At 46.9% G+C, this 25227-nt stretch overlaps 1 protein-coding gene across 2 annotated transcripts in view; it reads right to left on the bottom strand.

Moving 5' to 3' along the window:
• Nucleotides 1-5351: 5351 nt before the first annotated feature.
• The window catches only part of Bzw2 (basic leucine zipper and W2 domains 2), a 61462-nt gene continuing 41586 nt past the window's right edge, over nt 5352-25227 (bottom strand). For both annotated transcript variants that reach the window (XM_006983939.3, XM_006983941.4), the window contains exons 7-12: nt 24242-24351; nt 19865-20035; nt 16124-16270; nt 14933-15071; nt 6297-6419; nt 5352-5776 (exon numbers count right to left, since the gene is read on the bottom strand). In XM_006983939.3, the coding sequence (XP_006984001.1) occupies nt 5748-5776; nt 6297-6419; nt 14933-15071; nt 16124-16270; nt 19865-20035; nt 24242-24351 (719 nt within the window). In that variant the 3' untranslated portion in view covers nt 5352-5747. The remainder of the gene's footprint in view (nt 5777-6296; nt 6420-14932; nt 15072-16123; nt 16271-19864; nt 20036-24241; nt 24352-25227) is intronic.

Genomic DNA, 25227 nt, shown 5'->3' with positions numbered 1-25227 from the left:
GCCTGGGCTACAGAGTGAGTTCCAGGAAAGGCACAAAGCTACACAGAGAGAAACCCTGTCTCGAAAAACAAAAAAACAAGAAACGAAAACAAAACAACAACAACAAAAACCCTGGTATTTATGTTTTTGAAGAATACTGTATTTCTATGGTAAATTGTTACAGAATACTATTAATAACAGGATATAGAATAGACCTAATTCTTAAAGAATCAAATGAAAACCATACTTATATGGAGTGGTGGGAGCCTTTATGGGAGTGGTGGCATATGCCTTTAATGCCAGCACTCAGAAGCCAGAGAGGTAGATCTCTGTGTTCTGCTCTATTCGGTGAACCTGGGAGGGTGGGGCCTGAAAAAATGCGATGGACTAAAACACTGGTTCTCAATCTGTGGGTCTCAACCCCTTTGGGGATTTGAATTACCCTTTCACAGAGGTCACCTAAGACCATCCTGCATATTAGATATTTACATTGCGATTCATAATAGTAGCAAAATTACAGTTTTGAAGAAGCAATGAAATAATCTTACATTGGGGGTTGCAGCATTAGGAAGACTGAGAAGCACTGGATTAGAGTCTCATGTAATAGCCAACTTTATTGAGAGCATCAGACAATTTATACTGGAGGGTTAGGAAGAGTCACCTGAGTAAAGTTTACAGTCACAAGGACAAACCACATGCAGCAGAACCACATTTTTCCAGAAGCCTGTGAATAACAACAGCTGAAGTCCACTCACTCCTGACCGCTACACCCGGGAGGAACAGGAAAACACACTCCAAGACGGTTCTGTATTCTGAAGAAACAGATCACAAGACTCTTGTCTGTTTTCTCACAAGCACTCAGACTTCTCACACTACTCCATTCTTGGACTGTGGTCCAACAGGTCTCTGAGTTCAAGGCCAGAACAGTTTCTATAGCAAGTTCCAGGGCAGACAGGGCTGTGTAGTAAGACTGTCCCAGACGATCACAGCAACAATAAGCAAAGCAACTGTATTTATAAAAATATTAGAGCACGTTTCTCCCTAAATGTTTTCAATGTATTCCATAATAAACATACTAATGTTTTACAGTATGAAGATGTTGTTTTCTAGAATTTCAAATAAACATAAACATATACGAATCTGTGAGCTGCTTTCTGTGTGCGGGGAGCCAAACCAGGTCCTCTGTAAGAGCAAGTGCTTTTAACCACTGAGCCATCTGTCCATCCCCTCTTCACACACTTTTTGCATGTGTTTAATTGAGTTACTGCTTTAATTTTCAGAAACGTTATGCTAACTGTCATTTTGTATCAGTCTATTGAAGCCCAGAGACTCCACATGTATACGGTGTTTATCATTCAGGTACTAGCCAGTGTGAGGAAGTTGCCAAGTCTATAGAGCTTTCTCGATGTATTTTTTTGACTTTTATCATCTCATACATCTACATATAGATATCACATGTCTACATACATATAGTTCTACAACTGAGCTGCACCCCAGCTCTGTTTTTATTACTTGAACACTAGGTAGAGATTTTAATGTCTAAAAGTTACTTTTGTCTGCCTATCTATTTTACTGTAGCAACCAGTCTCTCAGATAACTTTACATTATCCCTACATCCTGGCACCCACACCAGTGTATTGTACAGGATTTTACGTTCCATAGGATTGGCCTTGGAGAGCACAGAACTGACGTTATCATTTCCAGTATCAGGTTATTCAAGACTGCCTTCTTTCTTGGGCTCCCCCATAATCACGTAAAGCTGAGGGAAAGCCAGCTTATGCTGTCAGGGCTTTCGGGTGGCCTGAGTGGAGACTGGAAAAGAGAGGGAGAACTGAGGAATCCAAAATAGTGAGTCTGCTTGGAAGCAGCTCCTGCAGCCTCCAGAGGGTGGCAGCCGCAGGCTCCAGAGGGTGGCAGCCGCAGGCTCCAGAGGGTGGCAGCCGCAGCCAACCGCTTGACTGCAGCCATACAAGTCCTAGGCTAGGTAGGGGCAAAGCTACTTCCAAAGGCAACAGTGAAGTCATGAATGTGTACTTAAAGCTGGTGAGTAGTAGGATAATTTATTATGCTAATCAAGTTAACCACATGTATAATTAGTTCAAATTCTACTTTAAAGGTAAAACAGGGCTGGATGTAGCTCAGCTGATAAAGCATTTGCCTTGCATGCACGAAGCCGGATTTTTAATCTCCAGCACTGCTCAAATCCTGTGTGGCACAGGCCTGCAATCCCACCATGTGGGAGGTGAAGGCAGGACAAACAGAAGTTCAAGGTCACATTCAGCTATATAGAGTAGAGGCCAATGTAAGCTATGTACGACTGTCTCACAAAACAACAAAATCTTCCAGAAGCATTCATGGAAAGACATAGCTTTAGTTGTTTTTCTTTTTCTTTTAAGACAGAGTTTCTCTGTGTAGTTTTGGTGCCTGTCCTGGAACTCACTCTGTAGACCAGGCTGGCCTTGAACTCACAGAGATCCGCCTGGCTCTGCCTCCGGAGCCCTGGGATTAAAGGCCACCATGGCCCGGCAACAAGGCTTTAGCTTAAGGCTTTCATGAAGTTCTTGCTATTGGAGTATGTGCCTCCATCCTTATGTGGCTTAAAATTACCATCAGCTTTGGGGAAATGTTAAGTCACTTTCCATATTTGTTATAGGCTAGAAAAGAAAAATTTCAGGTGTTTCTCAAATATAAGTGCTGCATGTCCTTCTTTATTTATTTAGGTTTTTTGTTTTTTTTTTTTTTTGGTTTTTCGAGACAGGGTTTCTCTGTGTAGCTTTGCGCCTTTCCTGGAGCTCACTTGGTAGCCCAGGCTGGCCTCGAACTCACAGAGATCCGCCTGGCTCTGCCTCCCAAGTGCTGGGATTAAAGGCGTGCGCCACCAACGCCCGGCTATTTATTTAGGTTTTTTGGCAGGGCCCTGTTCATGCTAACAATACCCCAGACCAAATGAGCTAGGGATTTTTTTTTTTTAATTTTTGCTTGAACTGTACAGTTATTCTCAGTATAAAAAACAAAAGAAGCATAGATGTGGGATGGTACAGTTGGGATATCTTGGTCATTGGTCACCAGCCCTCAGTTAACTGCCCATTTTCTGTTTGGCTACTTTAGGAACAGGGAGAGTCAAATATACTGCAATTCAATGGCCTTCAGTTTTTACATATGCTCCCCTAAAATGAAGGGAAAACTTCCTTAAATATTGATAAAATTAAATGTGAAATATTTAATATGAAATGTATAAAAGTCAACATAAAATATTCTGTGGTAAATTGAGTGTAATGTGTAATATTTTGTCTTTGATATATTCAAAATGTTGTTTTAAATCCATGTATTAGTTTCAAGTAAAACAAACACATCAGCTGGGCATTGGCAGCCCTTTCGTACCAGCACTTGGCGGGGCAGAGGCAGGTGGGTCTCTGCGAGTTTGAGGACAGCCAGGTTTACAGGGTGAGATCCAGGACAGCCGAGGCTGTTACAGAGAAACCCTGTCTCAAAAAACAAACACACCAATACAGGCTCTATGATGTGACTACCATTTAATTTCACACCATTCTTACGTATGTGGGGAGGAAGCAAAATAACAGAGACCTCTGTAAACTGATGGTGGTACGGAAGAAACTAGGTACTTTCTTCCTTGCCCCCCCCCCCCCCAAAGGACTATCTTCTAAAAATATCCGATTCTAGGGCAAGATGGCTCAGTGGGTACACCTGCCATCAAGTCCATGACCTAATTCAATGCCTGGGACCCACATCTGTGAAAGCAGGGCACTGACTGCTGCCAGGTCGGCCTCTGACCTCTATATGAGCACGACAGGCACACACATACACACCCACTAAATAAATGTATTAAAGAGTATCACAGGAATGGAGATGGCTTGTTAATGAAGAGCACTGGCTCCTCTTCCAGGAGACTGACTGGGGCTCAGTTCAAGCACCCACATGGTGACTCCAGTTGCAGGAATCAGAGCTTCTGCCTGCGTCGGCAATGCGTACGTGTAATGCATAAACACAAAGGCAGGTGAAACACCCATGCAAATGAAAACCCTAGGAACATCGCGTTAGAGGGGTAATTTCTCACCTCCAAGGCACTTATTATGGTTGGCTTTAATGTCAACTTTCCACCAATCAGAATCTTGAACAGTCCTAACCGACGTAGGAAGCCCCGCCCTGATTGTGGGTGGCGCCTTCCGGTAGGAGTCCAGGTTTAAAAAGGCTGCTAAACTGATTTGTGCCATCATTGCTGAAGATTCCTTTGCTTACAGACCAGCGTTTCTCCAGGGAATTCTGGATCCCAGGAAAGTGCAGAGGCATCCACCTGTGGACCAAGTGACCACTGGTCACCCCTCAGTGAGACAGTTTTTCTGGAACCACTCCAGCTGTTGACAACCCAGCCTCATGGACAAACACTGGCTGCTCAACATCTCGGGTGTGATTTGGCCCTGGATACTATTTAAACATTTACTAAATTATGATTCTCTATGTATTTCCATCCCCTTGGTTCTGTTCCTCCAGAGGACCTGACTGAAACAGCAGTGAATACACCGCCTTGACCCAACAGGTATAAAAACTTCTTACCTTGACCCTGGGGAGTGTTATTTAGCCATGCGACCCTTTTTGTGTCAACTTTTGCCTTCTTGAACCTTTCCATTGCCCTGACAGCAAAATTACTTCATGTAGCTCAAGAGTAAAGGCTACAAAGTTTCCCAAATGGTCAGGTTTATCACATTGTTACTATTGAGAACAGGATCCTCAGAGAATGAAATCTCCTGAATATATATAAATACAAACAGACCCTTTAACACATATAGTTTTTATAGCTCAGAAATGTAGCCATTTAAAAATATTTGGATTGGAAAAAATTATGACACTTGTATTAGAAAGTAAAGAAATAAAAAGTGCTTGCCAGCTTCCGAACCCAAAGGCTGAGTTCAATCCCAGGGAAGGAGAACTGAAGTTCTCCGACCTCCACACCCAGGCCTGCTCTCACACACTGTGGTGGTTTCAAAGAGAAAGGCCCCCATAGGAGTGGCACCATCAGGAGGTGTGGCCTTGCTGGAGGAAGTGCGTCACGGGGGGCGGGCTTTGAGGTCTCAGATGCTCAAGCCATGCCCAGCGTGGCACTCTTTCTTCCTGCGGCCTTCAGATCCAGACGTAAAACTCTCCACTCCTCCAGCTCCGTGTCTGCCTGCTCGCCACACTGCTTTCCACCATGATGATAATGGACGAAACCTCTGACCTGCAAGCCAGCCCCAACTACACGCTTTCCTTTATAAGAGTAGCTGTGGTCATGGTGTCTCTTCACGGCAACTCTAACTAAGGCACACCCCCACCGCACACTATACTAGTAAATAAACAGCTCTGAGGATATACGCAAGGGTTTTTAAAAAGCCATTTATTTAAAAAACTGGTTTGTCAAATCACATACATGAGCAGAAGAAACAGCCATGGAGGTGGCCCTGCGACACAGACTCCAGTGGGTGTCCCACGGCCCCGAAAACAGCTGAAAAGGGGTCCTGCTGAGTTAAGCTTACCCGGCCCCTTGCTGAATGGCTTTGATTAGCATACAGTGCGAGGTAGAGTCCCAAGTGTGTCAGCCGATGCCTCAGGGCTCCGCTTAAACAAAACAGAAATGAAAACCCCTTCCCCTCCGAGCAGGGAGGCCTCGCTTATCATTTTTTTTCCCTTGGTGCAAACAGAAGCCAAGTTCCCCTCCCCAAACGCTTCAGCGTTCCCAACCGAAAGTGTGGTGCTAGGCGGTGTGCTCCGGACATTTAATTTTCTTCCCCTTCTGATTCGGATTCTAAGAGACAAGAAAGAGAAAAATCAGGTATTTTATCAGATTCCTTTACATGAGCTTCTCATGAGCATCCCAGAGCTGTGGTCAGCCTGGGATAGATTTACACGAACTCATTAGACAAAACAGTTACACAGGAGGGCAGATGGAAACCTCCGTAAGGTCCGTTCCCCAGCGACCTCCGGCCGTCTGGTAACACACGCGCCCCTGGGGAGTTGAAGCTCTGACTCTGAGACATGCTTTCATTCTGTGCCTGTCTCCAGCATGGCCCACCCGGTGAAGGTGCCGACACCCCGTTCAACCGCACCACGTGTGCCCAAGCCACACCACTTCATCCCCTCATCTTCCACCAAGTGGATTATCCGAGTTCCTTTTTTTAATATTTCTTTAAAAAAAAATTGTATTACCTTGCTTTTGGGTGTAGGCGAAAGAAAATGCTTGTGTTTGAAGACACATTAAGAATTTGAAGGAAAGCGAGGGGAGAGGGCCTGAAATAAAATGGCCATCGGAGTTGTGAAGAAGTTACCTTCCTCTGCGTTTTGTAGCCACTCCACAAACTTCTTCATCTGGTCAAGAAAGACACTTTTGCCCTTGGCGGCATGAGCCTCCTTATACCACTTCAGGATCGCCTCCTCGCTCAGAACGTCAGCTGCAGTTGGAAAGCAAGGGTGCCGAGTTACCACAGGGATGGCATGTTTAAAAAGACTGCTGTGGGGGGGCTGTGGAGAGCTGGCCGAGAGGGACGGGCACTTTCTGCACAACCATGAGGACGAGAATTCAGATCCCAGCGTGGGTCTGAGTCCAGACTCTGGTTATAACTGCGGCTCCAAGAGGGTGAGGGTGTGTGTGTGTGTGTGTGTGTGTGTGTGTGTGTGTGTGTGTACACAGGTGGATTGCTGTGGCTTATAACCCTGGCTCCAAGGGTCTGTGTAGGGGGACGGGATTGCTGCAGCTTGCTGAATCCTACAGAGCCAATGAGAAAACATGAGCCTCTAGATCAGGGTAAAACGTGATAGAGGACATCAGACTTCTTCTTGCCTCTGTTAGTCAGTCTCCCTCCCTCCCTTCCTCCAAGCTCATTTAAAGCAGCTCAGAGCCACACCCCACACCCTTACAATCAGCTCAGTTCTGTCGATAACAGCGACGGCACCATATCAGTCAGGACACAGTGCAAGCCGCACAGGTCAGGACTGGGCTGAGGAAATCTTTCTTGCAAATGAATCAGCAATTCTAGTTTTAGAAAACCATGTCCTGACAAGTTCTACCTCATAATGATTAACGTGCAACCTCAGCTATGAGGCGCGCGCACACACACACACACACACACACACACACACACACACACACACACACACACACACACACACACACGTGAGCCTAGGAGCTGGAAGCTGAAGAATCAGGAACAGCACCGAATGCTAAACTAGTCGGCCCACACAGGACCTGGTCTCCTAAAACAAGGAACAACCACATGGCTATTTGCTCTTCTCTTTGATTTCCCTCGTTTGTTAAGGAGAAACAGCAACGAGAAAGACGAAGGTCGGATGCAAGGAAGATGGCGGCGGGCAGACAGGGACGAGCTGCAGGGCCGCACCAGCAGGCAGCCTCACCTTCCACACCACACGCTGCCGCTAAATTAGCACCGTGCTCGGGATAACAGCCTGCGCCACAGTGCAGTCTCCCCGTCCACAGTAAGAGAAAGGCACTGCAAAAGGTGTTAGGTATGTTATCTACACGGTAAATGGCACCCCATGAAGTTATCACGAATGATCATGAATTGATGCCACTTAAGGGCGGGGCAATATGAAAAAACAAAACAAAACAGCCTGCGTACTCTGCAGCGTCCTAAGGGTGGTCTTTGGGATTGTGTCCCCGGTAAGAGTCTATTCCATTACATGTACTGATAAGTAGATGTAACATTGATGCATCATTCTAACGACACATTTGCAATTAAAAAATAATTTAAAATTACTATGGCATTCATTTAAAGCATAGTACCATTTTCATAAGAAATACACTTAGTTTTCCTTTCCTTTAAACAAACAAACAAGCTGGCTTTTAGAAAGGGCTCTTGGATTAAACTCAAGGAATGGGTAAATAAATGATTAAAAAAAAAAGCTGGGCGGTGGTGGCGCACGCCTTTAATCCCAGCACGTGGGAGGCAGAGGCAGGTGGATCTCTGTGAGTTCGAGGCCAGCCTGGTCTACAGAGTGAGTTCTAGGAAAGGTGCAAAGCTACACAGAGAAACCCTGTCTCGGAAAACAAAACAAAACAAAACAAAACAAAAACAAAAAAAAAAAAAAAAGGGGGGAAGAAAAAGAAATGGGGAGGGGCACTGGAGAGATGGCTCAGTGGTTAAAAGCCCTGGCTGATCTTCCAGGGCACCCAGGTTCAATTCTCAGTATCCATGTGGCAGTTAACAATCACGTGTAACTCTAGCCCAGAAGAGAGAATGACCTTTCTGGCTTCCACAGGAACTAGGCACACACACGGTGCAGACATATAGACAGAACACCCACACATATACACGATGTGGCTGGTCTAGAGCACAGGTGTTTGTTTCACTTGAATCATTTGATACATTTTGCAAAGGAAAGATGTCTGGATTTGTTCATTGATAAGTGCAGGATCCCCAGGTACACGATTGTCACGGCCCTACACAATTATTCTCATCCTCTAGCCTTTCTGTTTTTTTTTTTTTTTTTTTTTTTTTTCCGAGACAGGGTTTCTTTGTGTAGCTTTGCACCTTTCCTGGAACTTACTTGGTAGACCAGGCTGGCCTCGAACTCACAGAGATCCGCCTGCCTCTGCCTCCCGAGTGCTGGGATTAAAGGCGTGCGCCACCACCGCCCGGCTCTCTCTAGCCTTTCTGTTGCTCCTCAAACCTCCACCAGACCAAGCCCAGTTTTTGTAAAGGGACAGAGCAGGGCGTTATGGTCCCAGGAAGTGACTTGTTGCTGTTCAAGACAGCTTTGCAAAGATTTGTCGAGAATACTAACTAGGGGTGGTTTTAAGTTCTCTTGTAACTGGTTCATTGTCTTTAAGACACTTCTGACTTAGACTTAAGAAACTCTTTTGATCACTCACCCCCAGGACTGCAAGAATTTTCAGCACATATGAGCAGGCATATGCAGCTTTTGTCTTTCTCTCCAACTACTATTGTTATAAAAATGGGTTGGTTAGAAGACACAACAAATACGGGCAGTTGATAAAGGTATAAATGGAAACTGCACTCTTTCCACACATTAATGAATGGGGATCACACCTAATGAGCCAGGCAGCTGATGTCACCTGCTGCTCAGAGGCACTAGGCCTTCGGAAGGCAGAGCTCATGCTAGGGTTTGATACCCCACGGAGGACAAAAGGAGCCATGCACATACTAAAATGTGTCCAAGACAGGGATGGAAATGACAAAGACTGGCAAAGCCACGTCAAATATATCTACACACACAAATATAAACCACCCAACAGTACAATGGAGAGGTCTGAGAAGTTAAGAATCTCATTTATTAAAAAAGTCTTTAATCCCAGCACTCGGGAGGCAGAGACAGGCAGATCTCTGAGTTCAAGGCCAGCCGGCCTACAGAGTGAGTTCCAGGACGGCCAGGGCCACACACAGAAACCCTATCTCGAAACAAACAGAACCCCATTTATTAATGAATATTTGTTGAAAGACCAAATTTCTAGCACCAGGGAATTATGACTAAAGAGCTAGAGCCACCGCCTGGGACAGTTAGGCATACCTGGATATCAAAAGTTAAGGAGGGGCTGGAGAAATAGCTCACTGCACAAGAGTGCACCCCCTCCCCCTGCCCAGGTCCTGTTGGTTCCCAGAACGTACAGGGATGGCTCATGACCAACCACCTGGACTCCTCCACGGGAATCCGATGCCTCTGGCCCGGGAGGGCATCAGCATACACATATACCATGTGTGGCACACACCTTTAATCCAGACACTGGGGACAGAGAGGCAGGTGGACCTCTGTGAGCTCAAGGCCAGCCCGGTCTGTGTAGTATTTTTCTGAGAGAAGGTTTCACTCTTTAGCCCAGGCTAGCCTTGCCTCCTCCTGCCTTTGCCATTTGTGCAGCTGGGATTACAGGCAAGAGACATTGGGCTTAGGTTTAAAAAGGAATTAATTCTTGAGGAATGAAGAAAGGGAGGGAACATTCCTATCCTAAGGAAAAGTGGGAGAGGGATTTGTTAAAGTTACAAGCGTTCCCTCAGACTAGATGATGTATTTTCCTTCCATCTTGCAATTTTCACAAGCCGGGAACTCTTCTGTCTATGTGATTTCCAGCACCAAACAAGAGCAGCCATACAGCATGCGTTCATCACACACACAGTAGACAAACCCAGGGACAGAACAGAGAGGCTGAGAACCATGGAGCTTTACAACATGTTATTCTATAGTTAAGTCTAAAACTACACCTACCACCAGAAACTTAAAAAACTCAGAATTGTACATCGGGAGTGTCACATGAGGATACACATCAGAAGATAATTTCCCCAAGAATGCTGGGAGTGAGTATTTCCCGAGAAGGGCGTTTGCTGGAGAAGATTATTTTAAGGTGTGTTACCTTTGTTTATGTGGCATTTCTTTAACTCTGTGAAGCTGGGTTACTGTGCCTGTGTAAAACACCTGACGGACTAATAAAGAGCTGAATGGCCAATAGCAAGGCAGGAGAAAGGATAGGCGGGGCTGGCAGGCAGAGAGGATGTATAGAGGGAGAAATCTGCGCCTAGGAGCCAGAGAAGGGGAGGAGGGACGAGAGAGAGAGAGAGCGAGAGAGAGAGAGAGAGAGAGAGAGAGAGAGAGAGAGAGAGAGAGAGAGAGAGAGAGAGAGAGAGAGAGAGAGAGAGAGAGACGGAGGAGGACTCCAGGGGTCAGCCACCCAGCCACACAACAAGCCACGGAGAAAGAGTAAGATTTACAGAAGTTTTCAAGGACGTGCCTCCAGTTATGGAGGGACCCCGGCTACAAGCCTGCAGCACGCGTGCCTTTGGGGGACACTTCCCAACACTGTAGGGAATATGGTGAGACTCACGCGTTTTATTTCATTTGCTTATTTTTAGTTATTTCACTGTTTATATGTATGAGTGTTTTGCTTGCATATAAGTCTGTTCACCATGTGGGTGCTGGGAATCAAATCCTGGTCCTCTGGAAGAACAGCCAGTGCTCTCAACCACTAAGACAGCCCTGCTTTCCCCTGGGACTGTTTTGTGGGGTTTTTAGTTTGTTTGGAGACAGGGTTTCTCCGTGTAGTTGTAGAGCCTGTCCTGGATTTCGCTCTGTAGACCAGGCTGGCCTCAAACTCACAGAGATCCACCTGCCTCTGACTCCCGAGTGCTGGGATTAAAGGCGTGCACCACCAAAAAAAGATGTACAGAAGTAAGAGAATGGGAAAAGCCCAGAGGCAAAAGGTAGATGGGCTAATTTTAACTTAAAGAAAGCTGGCTAGAAACTAAGCCATACTAAGGCCTGGCATTCATAAGTAAGACTAAGCCTCCGTGTAATTTATTTGGGAGCTGGGTGGTGGGCCCCCCCCCCAAAAGAGCAAAAACCACCACCAACAGGTGTTCACTTATTTTTCTTAAGGAGGAAGGAGGAAGGAAGAAGAAAGAAGAAGAAAGAAGAAGAAAGAAGAAGAAAGAAGAAGAAAGAAGGAAGAAGAAGGAAGAAGAAGAAGGAAGAAGAAGAAGGAAGAAGAAAGAAGAAGAAAAAGAAGAAGAAAAAGAAGAAGAAAAAGAAGAAGAAAGAAGAAGAAAGAAGAAGAAAGAAGAAGGAGGAGGAGGAGGAGGAGGAGGAGGAGGAGGAGGAGGAGGAGAAGGCGGCGGCCTCTCAGAAGCCAGAGGAGTGGCCCCTGGAGGGGATGTTACAGGACAGGCAGCTGTGAATGCATGGTGTGGTGCCCGGAAGTGAACTAGGTCCTCAGCACTAACAGCTGATCCATCCCTCTAACACCTTAGTCCGCATTTAGCAAGTTCTCCAGCTGGGTCTTACACCCACTGGAGCTGGGAAAAGAGAACTTAAACCCACTGTTCATCTAGGCTTTCCGGGCACGACACAAGCACATCTGAGTCCTCAGGGAACAAATGAAGCCCCTATCTCCTGCTGCACAAGCACCAGTTAAAGTGCGAAATAATCGCAGAGTTAAAACAACAGACACGGTAACCTAGCAACGCTCTGAACGGTGGTGGGAACATCCGTTCTCCAGGGATCCCTTGTTCTCAAGAGGAAATGTACAATATTTTACCCAAGAAAATAGGCTGTAAGTATAAGTCTCAGGGAAAATTACAAAATTACCTAAAAATAGTAATTTTAACATCTCAGTGATTTATCTTTAGGTCCCTACTGAAAAAGTTTTCTGATTTCCGTTCAAAATAAACGTGATTCTGGGGCCCTTCCCGCCACAGGCAGGACTGACTTCCGTTATTTAAGAGGCATGAATGAAAGGCTTACGGAAGAGCCGCCGCCTCTGCCTTTTATTTTCCGGTGATTTTATAATTTCAGGTCACTGTCCCTTGGCATCTGGGACTGGAAACTAGCAACTGAAGTAGTTTTAGTTCCTGTCATTAGTTGCTCTGAGGACACTGGCATTGATAGGCACCGTGAAATCTGAAGGGCTTCAGCGGTTCACACCACTTACAGGCCATTAGTTCTGAATCTGAACCCCGCCCCGTCTCCAAAAGACACGTGTTTTGAATGCTTGTCCCCCATCTCGTGGTACTAACACAGGCTGTGGAGCCTTCGGCAGGAGGGAGCAGGGAGCAGGGGGCAGAAACCAGTCACTGGGAGTGGGTCTCGGAGAGTCACACCCAGCCCTGGTACTTCCCACCAACAGCTCCGGCCCAGGCCTACTGTCACGGGTTGAAACCACGGAAACCATTTTCTCAAATGGATATTTCTTTCTACAAGCTGTTAGTCAGGGACCATGGTTAAAACAATACAAACTGATATAACATTAACCATGCCAATGCCATGCCCAGTAAAAAGTCCTTTCTTTTTCTTCATTTTGTGTGAATTAAATAAAATAGGGGTTCTTAGAGAGAAATGAACATTCAACTATGGTGCCTCGGATAGCAAAACTTCTGATAGACTCTGGTTTCGGAGGTGGGGTGGGGAACGGTGTTGGGTCAGAAGGCAAATGCAGAACCCACTTACCCTCTTACGCCTCTGCGGCGTCAGGTGAGTGAGGCAGCTGTGGCCTGGCTGGCTGGAGCAGTGCTCTTTAGGCGGCCTGCCAGCACAGCCTGAACGGTTCCTTTTTAATCCTTTTTCTCTAATGAGGGTTTTGCCTACAGGCGTGCATGCACAGCACATTCAGGCACCACTCAGAAGAGGCTAGGCTGCCGGCTCCCCTGAACGGTCATTACTGATGGTGGTGAGTCAGCACGTGGGTGCTGGGAACTGAACCCAGGTCCCCTACAAGATCAACAAGTGCTCCTAACCACTGAGCCACCTCCCTAGCTCCCAGGATTTTCTTTTTAAAATTCACTTTATACATGTGCATTGGTGTTTCGTCTGCATGTATGTCTGGGTGCCACATGCATACAGTGCTGGAAGGAGCCGGGAAGGAGTGCTGGTCCCCAGGGAACTGAGTCACAGACAGTTGTCAGTAACCACAGGGGTGTTAGGATAATTCTGGGTCCTTGCAGAGCAGCCAGTGCTCTAAACTTTTGAGCCATCTCTCCAACCCCTCAGGTTTGGTTTGAAATGATATTAAGAAAATGCCCCAGAGGCCTGCCCACAGGCCACACTGGTGGGGGCATTGTCTCAGTTGAGGTTCCCTTTTCCAAGTGACTCTAGCTGGGATTAACTTGATAGAAAACTAACCAACACATTTGCTGTTCTGCAAACATAAAATATCACCCCAAAAAGACTTGTAAGATATATTCGTTTCAAGAATCTGGATGGTCGCTGGGTGGTGGCAGAGCACTCGGGAGGCAGAGGCAGGAGGAGGATCTCTGTTGAGTTTGAGGCCAGCCTGGTCTACAGAGTGAGATCCAGGACAGGCTCCAAAGCTACACAGAGAAACCCTGTCTTGAAACACCAAAAAACAAACAACAACAATTTTAATTGGATGGCCAATTAAAATTCACAGTGAAATACCACTAAGCAGTCAAAAAATACCTGTTACTCAACCGTGTAAAAATGTTGTAACAACTTTGGGGGCAGGGGTGAGATAGGCATCTGGACATCACCCTAACTAAGCTCACCTGGTTAATGAGAAAAACACGAAACATGGCTGGCTGGGATAAAGGGGATCAGCAGGAGCTGGGGAATGGGGCGGGGTGGGGGGGCCGGAGTGGGAAAAGGGGTGTATGTGAACATGATCAAGACAGCATATGTAAAGAACACAGCAGGCAATTTTAAGAACACAAAGGGAAAATAAACATTAAGCTTCTATTACCTTATCTTCGTGATATTATGCTACTTATGTATGTAATAACCTCTAATGAGCCTTCTGTAATGTTCAAAGTGTATCTCCCAATTGCTCCCTCCCCCATTAAAACCACATCATCTAGCCCTAAAACAGCCCAGGATCACTTTTGTATGCTGTAGGTATGGAGACTGAGATCAGTTAGAGCACTTAACATTCATTTTTAGTGCTAGTTGTCATGGCAACCTAAACCTTATAAATATAATGAAAAGACAGTAAATGTGAATTCTTAAAAATAGCCTTGCCTCGGAAAAACAGGAGAATGGTTGGGCCAAACAACCAAAATGTCAAGTGAAAGGCTAATTATTCCAGTAATTTTCAAGTCAAGCTTATGGCACCAAAATGGGTCTGAACACAGTATATATAGCATTTTGATAATCACTGTTATTAAAGCTAATTGTTACAATTCAGAAGCAGACCCAATTATCTTATATAATTACATTGGTTCACTATAGCCGAGAAACAATCAGTTCATGCCCAGTCTTCTGGCAGCTTTGACCAGTAAGAAATGTTCAGGTGCCCAACCAGCAATGTTCCCGATGTAGTGCATACGGGCGCATGCCTTCTCTCTTTCTGTGATGCGGCCAACTTCCCAAACGTCCAGCAGTTAGCATCTCTGGTGCTCCTCTATAAGGACGGGCTTGTGATCTCTGCCTTACCCAGCTCTGCTCTCAGAGCTTCTGCAAAGCATAGAGGCACAGTGACTGGACATGAGAATACCTTTATAGAAGAGGACCACGATCTTCTGGAAGGCTTTCATGAAGTGGATGTTGTCGTAGCAGTATTCCTGCACCTTCTGCAGGAGGACTAGCTCTGACTGGCCTTGGGAGCTGAACACAGCCAGCAGGGGAGCGTATTGCTGGAAGAGAGCGGAGGGGAAAGGTGTGACCTGGGGCCAGCACTGTCGGAATCGCAGCACCACGGAGGTTCATTTCCGGGCTGTTGATATGGCCAATCAAAGCGAACTGCATAGCAGTGTATCTCCCGAGATTCTTTTCACTGTACCCACTAAAGAGACCAAACATTGTGGACAACTGCAGAACCCACTGTGTATGCTGGACACTGTGGACGTGGCATCGCATCCTCAAGGCCACGGCGCAGCCTCCCTCTGCCATTAGGAGGGTGGGAGTCTACTTCCTGATGTCCCAGGCATCAAAAGCCACCTGAAGGGTCTTTCTGTTGTCGCTACACCCGCAGTGTCTTTGGTTGCTTTCTCTAAGACCTCCTCATCACCTTTCCTGGAGACTTCCCCATCGCTGCTGCTGGAACAGATCGGTCACTCCTCTCACCTCACGAACATTGGAGTCAGCATCTCTGGCCACTGAGTTCACATTCTGTCCTCGACTTCCTAACTGAACTCTAGATGCAAGATCTACGGTTCCCACTCACCTCACGGCAAAGGCACGCTGACCTATACCTGAAAATATGCAACTGACATCATCAATTTCCTCTCTAATTCTAATGTCTATTCATTGTTTACTCAAATAAAAGATTCAGGTATATTTTTCATGTGAAACACAGTCAATAGTTAGCTCACATTTCTCTTTAATGTATGACCCTGAGGGTGACTCTGGATATTTCTGATGTTTTTAGTGAGAACTCACTTTGAGATGTTTCATGTTCTCATATTGGAGACATTTGAGGCAGCGGCAGATTTGAAAAGGAAAAATGTAGACAGGATACGTTTAATTTGGTTCTGGGGGAAATGCAGGTGGCACCCACTTGTTTTGTTTCTTATTGTCTGTGACAAGGTCTCCTGTAGCCCAGGCTGGCCTTGAACTGATCTTCCCGCCTAGACCTTCTGAGTGTTGGGGTTGTAGGAATGTGGCCCCACACCCAGCTCTACCTCTCAGGCTCCCAGGAGGTGCAGCTGACCCAGCACGGAGCTGGTTCCGATGTAAGACCCATTACCTTCAGGTGCTTGAGAGCCTGTTCTGCGACCAGCTCCTCCTTCTTGTTCCATTCAACAGCATTCATGATACAGGTCCACAGAAGCCCGATCACGGCTGTTTCCGGAAGATCGTTCCTTTTCATTTCCTCCTTGACATAAAGCACCACCTACATTTCACGGAGAGACAGTCAGTGAGCAACAGCATATCAAATACAGACGCTGGGGTTATTCCTCTCGCTGGCCTGGTCAATGAAGGTCAATAAAGGCAGGGTAGGAAACACTGCGCTCAACTTCTCCGTTCCTGATACACACCCTCAAATGACAAAGTGAAAGAAAACAGTAAGACCAATTTTTACCCCATACACTTAGTTCTAGACAAAAGCTGGTAGATGGCATGGGCTAAGAGCAAGACTTTGTTTTCTAGATAATAAATATAGGGATGAACCCTGTGGGTTCAGCAGAGTAGGACACGTGAGTCTTCTTTAGGTTTAAAGAAAGCAACAGGTCTGTGAATTTTTACCTCTATTTTTCAAAATTAAACTTCTTGATGGATATGTTATGGACTTGAAAAATCCCTTCTCTACAATGTATTCTCTAATTCTTATTTTAATATGATTCCCATGCCTCAGCTCAGTGGAAAGTCAATTGGTAAAGAAACCGTCAAGTACAAGGTCATCTCCTTCCTCTCTTTCCCGTCTTTCCAGACAGGGAGACTTGCTCCATAGGTGAGGATGACCGTGGACTTCTGTGCCTCCTCCTAACTGCTGAGACTAGACACTGCACCTGGGTTGTGAGGCGCTGGCCCCAAGGCTGATGCATGCCAAGCAAGCCACACCCCAAGTTCTGTCATTTTCTTTCTTTGATTCATGTGCATCCAGCAATACCAGCAGGTTCTCTCCCCTTTCAGATTATGTATAACTATGGAAACTTATTCTCAGTTCTGACATCTGGAATGCAGGTCTGCCTAACAATGTGTTTCATTCATACTCAAATGCTATGCCTTTTTCTTTTTGAGATACAATCACAATTACAGGTAAGGTCTTAGGAGCGATTAAAAGCCATGCAGCATTTTAGGTGTGCAACTCTGTAACTAGCAATACACCCTTTCCCTTTCTTTTTGTGAGAAGGTAACCATTTTTCTTACTTCTGATCTGAACTTCGGAAACAGTGGGTTGAGTAGCTCTCAAGTGGCTGGACCACCCAGGCTCAGAGCTGCCTGAAGATCTAGTCAGTGAGAGCAGGGGGCAGGCCTGCACCTCAAGCAGCACTGTGGCTTTCCTGCAGCTCCTCCCCACACCATGGAAAGCCACGCAGAACCCTAGTTTGAATATGGCTGGACACACTGCTGCAGGAAGGCCATGGATGCACGAGCATTTGGTGTTCTAACAACTCCACCTGGTGGACGGTTGTCAGTGTGAGCTTCCCCGGCTCTCAAGCGTTCAAGAAGCCAGGCCAGGCTGAGAGCAGGGCAGCTGTGGTGCAGAGGTGAGGCTGAGAGCAGGGCAGCTGCAGCTGTGGTGCAGGGGCCAGGCTGAGAACACAGCAGCTATGGTGCAGAGGTGAGGCTGGGAGCACAGCAGATGCGGTGCAGGGGCCAGGCTGGGAGCACGGCAGCTGTGGTGCAGGGGCGAGGCTGGGAGCACGGCAGCTGTGGTGCAGGGGTGAGGCTGGGAGCACGGCAGCTGTGGTGCAGGGGTGAGGCTGAGAACACAGCAGCTGTGGTGCAGGGGTGAGGCTGAGAACACAGCAGCTGTGGTGCAGAGGTGAGGCTGGGAGCACGGCAGCTGTGGTGCAGGGGTGAGGCTGGGAGCACGGCAGCTGCGGTGCAGGGGTGAGGCTGAGAGCAGGGCAGCTGCGGTGCAGAGGTGAGGCTGGGAGCATGGCAGCTGCGGTGCAGGGGTGAGGCTGAGAGCAGGGCAGCTGCGGTGCAGAGGTGAGGCTGAGAGCACGGCAGCTGTGGTGCAGGGGTGAGGCTGGGAGCACGGCAGCTGTGGTGCAGAGGTGAGGCTGGGAGCACGGCAGCTGTGGTGCAGGGGTGAGGCTGGGAGCACGGCAGCTGCGGTGCAGGGGTGAGGCTGAGAGCAGGGCAGCTGCGGTGCAGAGGTGAGGCTGGGAGCATGGCAGCTGCGGTGCAGGGGTGAGGCTGAGAGCAGGGCAGCTGCGGTGCAGAGGTGAGGCTGAGAGCAGGGCAGCTGCGGTGCAGGGGTGAGGCTGGGAGCACGGCAGCTGTGGTGCAGAGGTGAGGCTGGGAGCACGGCAGCTGTGGTGCAGGGGTGAGGCTGAGAGCAGGGCAGCTGCGGTGCAGAGGTGAGGCTGGGAGCAGGGCAGCTGCGGTGCAGGGGTGAGGCTGAGAGCACGGCAGCTGAGGCTGCGGTGCAGGGGCCAGGCTGGGAGCACGGCAGCTGAGGTGCAGAGGTGAGGCTGGGAGCGCAGCAGATGTGGCTGCGGTGCAGGGGTGTGGGAGGAAGGAGGAGGACTCCCAGCTCAAGTTTGAGTTTACCATATCATAGAAAATGGCGTTTCTCAGTCTAAAGAATAGCTTTCCAGATGCATAAACAGTGATCACTATCTAACACAGATAGTTCCAAACCCTGGAGCTTTTACACAGCCTTCGTGAAGGGGGGAAACGGATGCCGGCCTAGCTGGTTGTTCCCTGTGTGGATCTGTGTTTTGTTTTCTCTTTCAAGGGTGCCAGAACACAATTCAACATTGGAGCTCTTGCTGTACACGAATGAGGTCCCGGGTTTGACTCTAATCACCATGAAAACAGTGTGGGAGCCCGTTCTGGGGTTCCTCGTGGCTTTACCCAGCAGGTCCACATGGAGGATGATCAGGACCACGGGTCTGAGTGCAGGTGTCTGAGATGGCCTGCACTTGGCTGTGCTGGGGGAGGAGGTCTTTTGCTCCACCCCTTGGGGTCTCTATATAAACCCTGGGGCAGAGACAGTCGGGGCCGTTGGAAAAGGTTCCAGGCCCTCTCGAGGCTATCCTTTATTTTCTATCTGTTTATCTCCGCAAGATTCTCCGCAATAAATCCTTCTATCTAACATTTCCTGCTGCTCACACTCAAGAAAATTTTGGGGAGCTGTGGGGTTGGTGGGTAAACTCCCCACAAAACAGAAACAAGCCCACACACACATTCACAACCAGTGATGCAAAATGCCCAGCCTGGACACTAAACACTAGCTAATGCCTAACACCAGGTAGAGAATCCACAATAAAACAAGGCCACACTATGGGGTATTCTAACACTGGATAGATAGCCAAGTCTATATGTTGATGAAAACAGTTTGGTAATCACAGCAGCCTGGTAAAATAAGCCGTTTGAACCAAAATAACATTAATAGATATTTCTAGAATACCCCAAAATGTATTAAAGGGGATTTTGAATGAGTACTTTGAGCCAACTTAAGTGCTAGGAAAAAGGGGATCGTGTAGAGCAATAAACACGGGGTGGGGAAGGGGGGTATGAGGGGAGGGGGCGGGAAGCTGTGCTGTATGCCCTATGTAGGTAGTTCTTCCCACTGGTGTGTGTGTGCAAACACACACACACACACACACACACACACACACACACACACACACACACCAGCATGCATGTGCTGGGGATGGAAACCACAGTCTTGTGAATGTTTATTCAAGTGCTCTACCACTGAGCACACCTGTACCCATCCACCAAGCACATTCACCACAGCCTCCTACCTTCCCCAGGGGGCCCCCTTCATCCCCATGTGGTACTGCAGGTCGCCATGGCCTCCTACCTCCTTGATGGGACATTCCTGAGACAGTCGCTCTTGCAGCTCCTTCTGAAGCTCCTTCCTGGTGCCCAGTGACTGCTGGACTCGGAGAAAGTCTGACAGTTCCTTCAGCCCGGCGTCAGTGAAGTACTTAGCAAAATGGTCCACACTCTGTCTGTTCACCGGGAAGAGTTCCTGAGGGAGAAAAGGAGGTGTGTAAACTGCAAGCTATTCAAATTAGGATGGAATTTCCATATTACATACTTGTGATCTCACGCAGATGAGGACTGCTCCACAGCAGAGAACTATTCTTGGGACGGTGACTGAGTAGCACCTTTTAGAAGATGATGACTTTATAAAGAAGATTGCAAGATTGCACAATGCAGACACTCGCCTTGCTCACTGGAACCATCAAACCCCTTAACAGCACAGGACTAAATTTGCTTCACCATGGTGGCATACGTCTTTAATCCCAGCATTTGGAAGAGAGAGGCAGGTGGATCTGTGAGTTCGAGGCCAGCCTGGTCTATAGAGCGAGCTCCAGGACAGCCAAGGCTACACAGAGAAACTTAGCCTTGAAAAACCCCAACGAAACCCCAAAACAAAACAACCCAACAACAATAGCAACAACAACAAACCCAAAAAAACTGAATAGTACTTGAGTTGTTTTTAAATTGGGAAGAAAAATTGAAATCATTAGCTATTCACACTGCTTCGTTAACTGCGTTCAAGTTTGCTTCTGTAAAGCGGAAATGATCAGAAACACCAGTGGCGGCTCCTCTCCAAGGACCTCCAGTCTCCTAAGCAAATGCTGCTCCTCACTATTCAGAAACAGAAAAGGAGCAGCAGTGGAGATTCTCATTCTCCACTAAGGACGGTGGCTCTCAGTTAAGTCCTGATGAGACTCGCTCTAAACTCGCCTCATCAACTGCTCAGTTTCTTACATAATTCTGATGGATTTTTTTTGTTAAAACAACAAAAAGAGCAAAACGCCCTGGCTGCCTTCATATTTTCATCACTTCATTTCACTGTACCCTACGCAGCTTGGCACCTGCTCAGTAACACTGAGTCACGATCTAATCCTGTGCGAATCCGGCACCCAACTATGGAATTGAGGCAATTTTCAAACTGCTGTCAAGTCTAGAAACAGGCAGGTGCTTTCCATTAGTTAGGGCTGCATGTGTGCAGCCAATGACTCTGTGACTCATCTCGTGAAAGACCTGCCATGGGGCTGCCACCAGGGAGAGGAACACAGTACTGCTGCTGGGCCCCATTATCACCCCCAAATTTCCTCAAGTCATATATTTTATGTCAGAACAGAGTCGGTGGGAACATCTAACAAATGTGTGTTCACATCAGAACAACATTTCTCACCATACTGAGACTTCATCGTTAATATTTACACTACCATTGAAGACCTTCCAGCTTTAGGGGAAGGTTAATTTCATTTTATGGAATGGTCCTTTCTGCTCCCAGAGAATAAAAGTGTATTGGCACTTCCTTCATAATGACTATTTAAAATACAAGTGTTTCTAAAAAACAAAATTAAAACATCAACAATTATCTATGAATCTATCATCTGTCTATCATCTATTTATATCTATCTATTCATCCATCCATGTATCATCTATCATCATCTATCTGTCTGTCTGTCCGTCCTGTTATATATCTCTCCATCTAACTAGTATGTTTATACACATGCAGGTCATGGGATGACTTGTGTGAGTCCTCCGGGGAAACCCGTGGAGGTCTGGTGCTTCCGTATGTGGGGCCTGAGGAGTCACACTCAGTCCACCAGGCTGGGTGGCAGGCTCTCCCGCCCATGGGGCCACCTCACCAGACCTGAAGTAGACATACAGCATTTGGCAGTTGACATGGTTTAAGGGCAGTGCTGGGCACTTCCAGTCAGTTCTGGCTCCATTACTCAGTGCAGCCACTGAGCATTCTTGTCAGGAAGAGTGTGGCTGTCAGGTGCGATCTGAAATTATGTCCCAGTGCATGCCAGTCATAATATCCACAGCTCATTTATGACACAGATGTGCTCTTTCGGACACATCCCCTCATGACACAGGCTTTCCCTCACTACCAAAGGCCGGTATTGATTACTGCTCCCCATAATCTGTTCTCCTTTAGCTGTTGTCTACACAATTTTCTCTCTACAGGATTTTCCTTTTTTGTTGTTTTTGATTTTGAGGTAAAGTCTCATGAAGGTAGGCCTGGAACTGGCTTTGTAGCAGGCTAGCCTCAAACTCATGGCGATCCTCCAAGCCTCAGGCCCGTGTTAGGATTATAGACATGTACTATGATGACCCTAACTTCACCATTTAAAAAAAAATTATATGTGTTCTATCTGTGTGTTGCTCATTCCCCCAAAGCGGGATGTCACCTCATAAAGGCAAGGGTCAGTTTGCTTTCTTTCAATTTTCCCAGTTCCCAGAAATTTCTGGCATGTAATATGCCAAAACCACACTCGGTGAATGAATAATAGGAAAATCAACTTCAGTTCCCCTTTTTGTAGGGTTATGGAAGAGTTTCTCCCATCCCATCTCCTCAGGCTTGTACACATGTGTCCTTCTTCTGTCACACTGCTGAGTAATGGCTAATGTTACTATTTTTCTGAACAGTTACATAAATTGTCTATCTTCACGAGACAAAAATGGCTCCCTTAGAATGTAACAGACACCAAGTGTCTCATGTGGTAAGTCAGGGCCTCTCAGGCACCTGCTGCGCCGTGGATCACAAGCAGCCTGTCCCACCCGACCTGTGTTGTGAGCACTTGGGAGAAACACCGTCTATGCTTCGCATTCCCACAACACACAGATCTAGGAAGAACAGTTAAATGACATACATTTTCAAAACAGATGACGTTTCACACCTAGTCATCTAACTAACCAACCCATGGCTGTTTAAGAAACCAGACTTAGTGAGTCTCTTATGGCAAGTTGTGGTAAATTCTTTGTTTCCAATGACCAACATCTCTGTCAAAGACACCCCTGCCCCTACTACAGAGAGAAGTAGCTAAATGTCCCCCACTCTATTTCCAGGATGCCAGTGACTTCTTTGTGAAGTTTTAATTTTAAACTATATTTATGCACGTGTGTCAATGTGTAGATATATGCACATGGGTGCAGGTGCCCTTGAAGGCCAGGTGAGAGTGTTGGAGCACCTGGAGATGGAGTTACAGGTGTGTGTGAACTACCTCTTCCCCACACAGGGGCTGGAAACCTCTGCAAGAGCTGTAGGCACTCTTAACCACTGAGCCATGTCTCCGGGAGGGCCAGTGACTTTGTATGCTTTTAATGTGCCTGAGGACTTGAGTTTATGACCCGTGTTTCTGTCCCATGCCATGCAGACATGATGTCCTAAACAGAGGCTGATCCTTCAGTCTGGTTTCTGGGATGAAAAGACATATGGAACCCAGCTAGACAAGATCCAGCTAGTTCATGGGTAATTCACAGGCTCCCCAAAAATGCTATGGTGGGACCGGCAGGATGGCTCACTGGGTAAATAGGCTTCATGTAAAGCCCTCCAACCTGAGTTTGATCGCCGTAACAACACAGTAGAAGAATAAACTACAGCTGTCCTGACCGCTATATGTGCACTATGGCATGCATGAACCGCACCCCCGCCCAAAAGAAGGTGTAATATAACTTCTACTCAAGATATCACACATAGCTATCTAATTTGTTGAGATTAAAAGAGATTAAAAACATTAAAACTTTAGTTTTGTAAAAAGTTATTTGATATAGAAGAAACTATTTGTCAGTTTGTTTTATTATGCTGGGGATCGTAACCAGGAAGGCTTGAGTGTGCTGGGCAAGTTCTCTACCACTGAACTACCACCACAGCCCTCAAGAGAAAGCTTCACTGTTAATAAAATGTCAATACCCCGCCAACAAACTCCCAAATTTGAGTGTTTGCATCTCTTATAATTTTTTTATATGTGGATCTGACAATGTATTAGATAGAAAGCAACTCAAGAGAAGAAGGGGTTAATCTGGCTCACAGCTGGGGGACAGCATGGTGGCAGGAGCCGCTTGCCCACCGCACCAACTAGGAAGCAGAGAAAAGGCCCACACGCAGCTCTCTCTCCCCCTTCTCATTTGGCGCAGCACACTACCCCGTAGGACGGTCTTACCAGCGTACAGCGCTCTTCACCCCAGTTAATCCTCTCTAGGAAAGCCCTCATACATTCCCAAAGGTTTCCTCATGATTGGCCTAGGGGTATTTTATTGATTTAAAATATATTAGGGTGTATGGAAGATAAGAATGGGATTAGTTTCTCTGTGATAATGAGAAATAAAAGGAGCACAGTCCAGTCCAGCAGAGCCTGGCATGTCACCGGCATGCCAACACGCTCAGAGCAGCCGCACAGACAACCTTTGATGCACAGACACTTACGAGCAGCCGCTTGTCCAAGTTGGCTTTTCTCAAGGAAGAGGTAACAGAATTGGCATCCTTCTCCGCCATCCAGGCTTTGAAAAGCTTGACAGCAAACGAGGCTGCAATGCCTGTTAAAAGAGAGCGAGAATGTGATCCCTGTGTACTGGAGACCCCTTGTGCGGCCGGGCAAGGCTACATTTCCAACTAGGTTTCCTGAAATGGGTAACAGCTAATTTGGAAGAGAAGAAAAACAGACAGACCTGCATGTACACCTCCCTTGTCATACTACAAAGAAAGCATCTTCATGAGAAAGAACCTGGGCATGATCCTGCATCAGGAAGCGGAGACAGGAGCATTGTTACCAGAGCTAGACCACCTAGTCTACACAGTAAGTTTGAGGACAGGCAGGGCGACATGGTGATATCTCACTTACAAAAACAAAATAAATCAACAACAAAATAATCAACAAGGAAAGTAAATCAAAACAGTTTTTAGCCAAGCGATGGTGGTGCACACTTAATCCCAGCACTCAGGAGGAAGAGGCAGGCAGATCTCTGAGTTTGAGGCCAGCCTGGTCTACAGAGTGAGTTCCAAGACAGCCAGGGCTACACAGAGAAACTGTCTCAAAAAACAAAAAACAAAGTTTTTAGAGCAGGACCCCTGATTTCAATCTGGTATAACTTAATTATTCATGTGTTCATGAATTAATGTATTCATATTTACTTAGTGTGCATCTGCGTACAGAGGCCAGAGGCCAACATTGGGTGTTGTTCCTCAGAAGCCCTTCATCTTGTTTTCTGAGACAGGGTCTCTTCACTGGCCTGAGGTTCCCCAGTTAGGCTAGGCCCCAGGAACCCTCCTATTTCTGCTTCTCAGCACTGGAATTACAAACTCTACCACCAGGCCAGGGTTTAAGTACTGATTCCAAGAGCTCATGGTACCGAAGTCTGTCTGATGACCTGTAGGGTTACAGGTTGGTAAACCTTGATATTCAGAGGGATAAA

This window comes from Peromyscus maniculatus, chromosome 14, assembly GCF_049852395.1.
Source record: "Peromyscus maniculatus bairdii isolate BWxNUB_F1_BW_parent chromosome 14, HU_Pman_BW_mat_3.1, whole genome shotgun sequence".
NCBI classification, from domain to species: Eukaryota; Metazoa; Chordata; class Mammalia; order Rodentia; family Cricetidae; genus Peromyscus; species Peromyscus maniculatus.
The sequence above is the reverse complement of the archived record's forward strand: the minus strand, read 5'-3'. Positions and strand labels throughout refer to the sequence as shown.